The 6,865-nt window shown below is 40.7% G+C and overlaps 1 protein-coding gene and 1 non-coding gene across 2 annotated transcripts; one reads left to right on the top strand and one right to left on the bottom strand.

Annotated features, from left to right (window-relative positions):
- Positions 1-2,442: 2,442 nt before the first annotated feature.
- trnas-gcu lies at positions 2,443-2,524 on the bottom strand. Its single transcript has one exon. It is a non-coding gene; the product is annotated as a tRNA-Ser (tRNA).
- Positions 2,525-3,027: 503 nt separating this feature from the next.
- On the top strand, positions 3,028-6,178 carry b4gat1 (beta-1,4-glucuronyltransferase 1). The gene is made up of 2 exons (XM_037683038.1): positions 3,028-4,125; positions 5,970-6,178. Exons 1-2 carry the CDS (start codon positions 3,028-3,030, stop codon positions 6,159-6,161), a joined length of 1,290 nt encoding a protein of 429 aa, XP_037538966.1. The 3' UTR covers positions 6,162-6,178.
- The last annotated feature ends 687 nt before the right edge of the window (positions 6,179-6,865 follow it).

The raw sequence follows: 6,865 nt of genomic DNA, 5'->3' as shown, positions 1-6,865 counted from the left end.
GATAGATATGTGTGTGTGTGTGTGTATGTATGTATGGTAATTGTACAATAGTAAAGATATAACTAGAGAAATGTCATTTCCTGTGAAACTGCATTGTGAATGCTTATTGCAGAAGAACTTTTCATTCAACCTTTATACAGGTTGATCCCAATAAGGATGGGGACTCATTTCTGAAAAAGAACTTGCTGAGAAACAGCTGAAATTGGCTAAATAAAGCATGCTGAAATGAAAGAATGAACCTTAATTAGTAGAAGAAAGCAGAAATACCACATTTTTGCTAAATTAGGTATAAATTAGCACAACAATGAGGACATTTGCAAAAAAAATACAAGGTTGAAATTAGAAAAGAAAAACATGAAAAGGAAAAAAGAAGCTTAAACTACTGGAAGAGAAAAGAGCTGAAATGAGCTTAAAAATGTAGAATTAGCCGAAAAAGCTAACAGTAGCATAAAAACAGCTAAATAGTAGCTGAAATAGCAGAAAAATGTGAAACCATCAGATGAAAGATGAAGGAGCTTAAAAACCTGAAAGTAGCAAAAATTACCATGAAAACTTAAATTTATCTGAAATCAGCTGAAATTAGCTAAAGAATGCTAAAAGGGTAGCTGAAAAGTTAGAGCAAGCTGAAATTAGTAGAAGAAAACAAAAACTACATGTTTGCCTAATTAGGCTGAAAGAAGCAGAAGTGAGCTCACAAAAGTGGAAATTATCTGGAAAAAAGCTTAAATTAGAAAGAAAGCGAAAACAGCTGAAAAATAAGCTTAAATTACCAGAAAGAGGTGGAGAGAACACATTTTTGCTGAATTGGGCAGAAAAAAAAGTAAATGAGTGGAAAAAAAAGTGAAAATAACTGAAAAAGCTAAAATTAGCATAAAACGGCTAAATAGTAGCTGAAATAGCCGAAAAAGCTGAAACTTGCAGAAAGAAGTTAAAGAAGCACAAAAATGTTGTAGTTTGCAGAAAGAGCCTGAAAGGAGCACAAGACAGGTGGAAAAAACAGCTGAAATTAGCTGAAAAATGTTTACATTTGCACTAGCAAGCTGAAAGAAGCTGAAGCAGAACAAAATGTGAAAGGAGCAGTAAAAGGTCGTAAATAGATCTAAAGATTTGAAGGATGTAAAATGAGCTGAATTCATTTTTGATTATGAAAAAAATGGCAGAAAAGGCTAAATATTTCAAAAAGCTAAAGTTGCACCACAGTCATAGCAGGATTGTCCTAGAAGAGCTGAATGTTTTGATTTATGATTTTTTTTTAAATAGCACAAAAACTGCAATAGCGCCAAAACTGTACAGAAGAAAAATGGATCATATATTTGAGAATGTTTCATAAACATTCACACAATTACATCAGAAAATAAAGGTTGAGTGAATGAAAAAACAAGTATTTTAGACTCACAAATAAAATTTACTGCAATTTTTTATTTTATTAATATTTATTTTAATACCTTTCTGGTAAGGACTGTTAGCTGGACAAAATAAACAAGCTATGACAAGCATTTTGGTCAATAATGTCAGAAAGTGAAACTAATATTACATAGATTCATTATACATGGAGTGAAATATTTTTTATTTCTTGTAATTTTGATAATTATGGCTTACAGATAATGAAAAGCCTAAACTCAGTGACAGAATATTGTGAAGAGGTTCAACATTGAAAACTCGTGCACACTGCACAGACGGAGACGTGAGCAACAAATGTTTCATTCCTCAAGTCAAGCCACTCCTGAACCAGAGACCATGTAAGAAGCGTCTTACCTGGCTGAGGAGAAAAACTACAACTTCAGAAGTGCCTAACGTTTTACCATGTTGTAGTATACAAGGTTTTTACCTGTATGATATTGCTGTTTTATTGTTTGTATGTGCAGGTTATTAGTTTGGCTAAGTATGTAAAGATCTTAGATATTGTCACTGCCATCGGTTTAATTGGTACTAAGATAAGATGGAGCTTCTGAGCGTCTGAATGTGCTTTGAATGTAGCTGAATGCCTTCTATTAACATCACAATTAAACATCAACTGGTTAAAAAGTCATTAATACTCTGAGTAGGCTTTGAGAAGAGTACTTTACTTTTACTTAAGTATTTGTATAACACCAGTTTTACTTGTAATTGAGTACAATTGAAGCATGTACATGAGTACAAATTTGCAGTACTCTTTCCACCTCTGGTTTTGCGCTATGATGTTATTTTCTGCATGTATTTATTTTTGTTGGAGGTATTTTTACTATAGGGTATGCCCATCTGTATTTTAAAATTATTAATGACAGTACTGATAAAAAAAACAGAACAACTGATACATAGTCCCGTTCGGGGGCATTTGTTATTTAATTAAATTCTTGAATTTAGATACTATGTAGTGTGAGCTAAATTCATCAGACAATAAAGTGTACTATACTTATAAAGTAATTTCCCAGTGTTGTTCTAGTCAACAGGTAAAAATAAATGCGACGAGGATGGGATTCGAACCCACGCGTGCAGAGCACAATGGATTAGCAGTCCATCGCCTTAACCACTCGGCCACCTCGTCAGATAATAACGCTTTGCTACATAAATTTTCTTTATGGAAGAGTCCACCATGATGAACATGCTTTTAAGTAAATTGGGACGACGGTGATAGGACAATTTTAATTTCTGTGTACGGTTCAAACACGACCCATGCTGGCAGCTCCACTAAAACAATCAGAGTCTCGGGTTTAATTTCAGCTGCGCCTTTCTTCCTGACATTACGGCTGTTACACATCGACATGCGCCGCTGTCACAGCTGCGACTGCTCATCTGTTGTGTATTTTCATGAAGATCTCAGAGACTTTAATTATTATTATTTTTTTTTTTGGTTGCATATTTTTTGATGACTCGTGCCGTATGAGAATCCGCGTCAGCTCAAATCTCATCAAATACAAGAAGTCCTTGTGGACTCTGGTGTTAGCGTTGTGGCTAAGATGTAGTTAGCTCGCGCGGCTGGACGCGAACGCAAACACCTCGGCGGGTCTTGCGTCTGCTCGGACAGTTTATTTTCAGAGTTTCTGTGGAATGCATCTGTGTAAGAAGTGTTCCGTGTTCAGGGTGGTGCTGAGCGCCCTGCTGCTCGTGGCGCTGCTGCAGCTCCTCTACCTCTCCTTCCTGTCCAAGTTTCACGGTAAGCAGCAGCGCTCCCTCTACTCCGAGCTCTTCGGAGGCTCCGCGGCCAAGAGACATGTCCAGTCCGAGAAAAACACGCGCAAAGAGCGGCTCAGATACTCCCTGTCCACCGGGGGGATCTTCGACCACAGCGGCCAGTACCGGGTGTACAAACACCTGATCAAAAGTGACTTCACCACAGACCAGATCCCGGGCTCGAACTCGAACGTCCTGACTTTAGCCACACACACCACCATCAACAATCTGCATCACCTGGAGTCTCTTCTGGAGAGGTGGCACAGCCCCCTGTCTATAGCCATATTTGCACATGGGGAAGATGTCCAGTTTGCCACAGCTCTGGTCTTTGCCCTCAGCTTCTTCTGCCCTCAGATCCAAGCCCTGGTGGACTTCCATCTGGTCTGCCTGTCAGGAGAGACAGCCAGGTTCCCTGAGCAGGACCGGGAGCACTTTGCTGGACTTGAGGACTGCGCCTCTGTGTTCGCCAGGCTGGAAACCCACAGAGACAAAGCCAAGAACTATGCCATCAGTGGTAACGTCTCCTACCCGAACAACCTCCTTCGTAACGTCGCCCGTGGGGGTACAGAGTCCCCCTACATCCTGGTCCTTGACATCGACATGGTGCCGAGCGCCGACCTGCCCCGGCAATTCCTCGCCATGATCCAGAGGCGTGAGCCGGCGAGCGACGAGGTGTTCGTCCTGCCTGCGTTTGAGATCCGCCACGCCAGGAAGGTTCCCGCCACCAAGACCCAGCTGGTGCAGTTGTACCAGGTGGGGGAGGTCCGCCCGTTCTACGAAGAGCTGTGTCCTCGTTGTCAAGCCCCCACCAACTACTCGCAGTGGGTCAACAGTCACGTGAGAGAGACGGGCACGCTGGAAGTTGCCTACACGCTCGACTGGGTCGACCCCTGGGAGCCCTTCTACATCGGCCCTCGCACTGTGGCCCCGTACGACCAGAACTTCAAGCAGTACGGCTTCAATCGGATTAGCCAGGTCGGTAACCTTTGACCGTTCAAGTGTGAGGTGCAAAGTTCTTCCTCATAACTGTGCACCACAGTGGCATAGTGGTTTGCACTGTTGCCTGTGTCCAAGCCCTGGGCTGGGTCTGGGCTCTCTCTGTGTGCACTTTGCATGTTCTCCTCGTTTTTTTCCTGGTACTCCAAATATTACTCACTGTTTGGCCCCTTGAAGAAGGGAGCATCTCCAGTTTCTTCCAGCCTCACTTGAAAAAGGTCTGTGATGTCAAAAGGAGTTAAAAAATGGTAAATTAATTAGAGTCAGGTCTTCTGAAGCCATAGCCAAAGTGGTTAAAAACATCAAAGTCCATGCTCAATAATTCAGGTACAAAAATCCAACAAAGTTCAGTCAGGTCATCTGGACAGTTTCTTTTAGAGATGCATGATGTTGGATTTTTGGCCAATATCCGATATGTTCAAACTTATTTGGCTGATAACCAATACCGATACCGATATTTTCCCCTAGCGCTACTTGCAGAGACTAAATAGCTTTCACTACTGTGGAGTTAAAATACTACATTATTCTGAATGGTCTTTGTCAGTTTGGCCTGCTACCAAATACAGATACCAAAAAGGATTCTGAAAATGATGCAACACTTCAACTTATATTATGTTTAATGTCAAATGTATTCATGACATTTACTCTCTCTAACACAATGACAACACTTGAACAGCGCAAATTTGTACTTTTTCACAAATCTAAACTCAACATATTCATAAGTGACAAGTGAAAAGCGCATAAGTAGTAGTGCATTAATAGATATACTTGACAGTTTCTTAAAATTAAAAAATAAATTAAAACAGAAGCCTTTTATATCAGTGACTTATTTTGATGGAATGGCCGATGTCCGATATTTAACATTATCGCTAATATCGGCCGATACCTTGCCGATAATATCGTGCATCCCAAGTTAATTTTTTTGTTGATCATCATCAAACTGGTTGGTCCACTATGTGAGATTGCTGCTTGTTAGACTGAGTTTGTTGTGGCTCCTTGGACTGATGAAGTCCTTTGGATGAAGGACAAAACGTCTCAACAAAAAAAAAAAAAGAAACTGTCCGGAGGACTGGACTTAAATTTGTTGGATATTTTTACCTGAATTATTGAGCATGAACTGATAGTTTCACTTTAACAGGATTAGAACAGCTTGCTTTGCTGATAAGAGCAGATATCCATCCATTCATTATCTTTACCTGCTTCTTCCTTTTCGGGTCACAGGGGTCACTGGTGCCCATATCCAGCCATCACTGTGCGAGTTGCAGGGGACACCCTGGACAAGTCTCCAGTCCAGGGACACATAGAGACAAACAATCACTCTCACACACACTTTGGTAACTCCAAATTGTCCCTATCAGTCTAACATGCATGTTTTTGGTCTGTGAAAACCTACACATGCACAGAGTGAACATGCAAACTCCACATAGAAAGGCCCCCTGCCAGGATTTGATCCGGCAACCTTCTCACTGAGAGGCAACAGCTCTACCAACTGCACCACCGTGTCTCAGTGGAATTTCCAATATGTTTTTTTTTTTTTAGTTCTTGGGATTTCCACCCGCACATCGCAGAGAAAGATACAAACTGAACCCAGAGTTTTAGCTTTATTGTTAGGATTTTAAACCCACAGCTGCACCTCCGGTTCCTGGTGTCGGAGAGGAACATCCAAAAGCCAAAACGTAAGATGTCAAACTACAAAATACCCCAAACTTCAGTGGAAGCTTTAAACACTCTTAAGGACCAACTTTTATTGGCACCGACACAAAAACGTAAACGGAGAAAACTAACGTGCTTCTGCTCTCTCGTCCTCTTCCACCTTCCTCCAGGCCTGTGAGCTCCACGTGGCCGGTTACAGGTTCTCCGTGCTGAGCTCTGCCTTCGTCGTGCACCTGGGCTTTAAGCTGCAAGGAGAGTTCCACGCCAAGAAAGAGGAGGAGAACAAACAGAACCGGCTTCTGTTCCGCAGCTTTAAGGAGGGCCTAAAGATCAAATACCCGTCTTCTACCCGACGATGCTGAAGAAGACAAGTCCTCTACGGCCGACCAACTTTCAAAGTGAGCCCGTCTAAATGTTCTGATTCTGCTCTCAGTCGGAGCTGAGGTCGATCCAACTTGTGGATTTATTTCAAGCCCCTCTGAAAGTTAGCCGCTGATACAAGGGTGGTTTAAAAACACTGGTGTGAACTGAGAACGGGAAATGTTTTCATACAAAAAAATAAATAAATAATTGGATCGTATTTGATCAAAATAAAAGTTTAGGCGTATGAGGTATGTTCAAATCACCTGATTTAAGGGTGCCTTAACTTTTCGACAGATAAATCTCCACCTCAGAATCATAGAAAATGTAAACCACAGCAACGTTTAAACTAAATCAAGTTATTGTTCAATATTTCTTCCTGAAAAAAATCAGAACACTAACGTCCATAAGACATAAGAATAAGTGAAATGTGGATTTTTGTTAAAGATGATGTAGTTCAGGTCGCTGTGTGAGTCTTGTCCCATCATTTATGTTGATTTTAACTACATGGTAGTTAAATTTGTTTTAAAAACAAAAAGTTTAATTCTGTATGGGTAATATGTTCACCATTTTTGTAGAATGTGAGCTAATAGACCTGATTTGTTTGTGCCAAAATTATAGTTAAAAAAGATTTTTGACTTTATTCTACAAAGGACATCCACAAAAGTCTGATATGGTTGAAGAAATGTATTTGCGGGGGAAAAAA

This window comes from Nematolebias whitei, chromosome 1 (genome assembly GCF_014905685.2).
Source record: "Nematolebias whitei isolate Nwh7 chromosome 1, NemWhi1, whole genome shotgun sequence".
In the NCBI taxonomy this organism is placed as follows: domain Eukaryota; kingdom Metazoa; phylum Chordata; class Actinopteri; order Cyprinodontiformes; family Rivulidae; genus Nematolebias; species Nematolebias whitei.
This window is presented reverse-complemented; position numbering and strand designations above follow the sequence as displayed.

What these genes read in the sequence shown, in the direction of transcription:
- b4gat1 (XM_037683038.1), top strand. Translation starts at nt 3,028, where the DNA reads ATGCATCTGTGTAAGAAGTGTTCCGTGTTCAGGGTGGTGCTGAGCGCC. An exon ending in GCTTCAATCGGATTAGCCAG is followed by an intron (nt 4,126 to 5,969) that starts GTCGGTAACCTT and finishes ACCTTCCTCCAG; the next exon opens with GCCTGTGAGCTCCACGTGGC.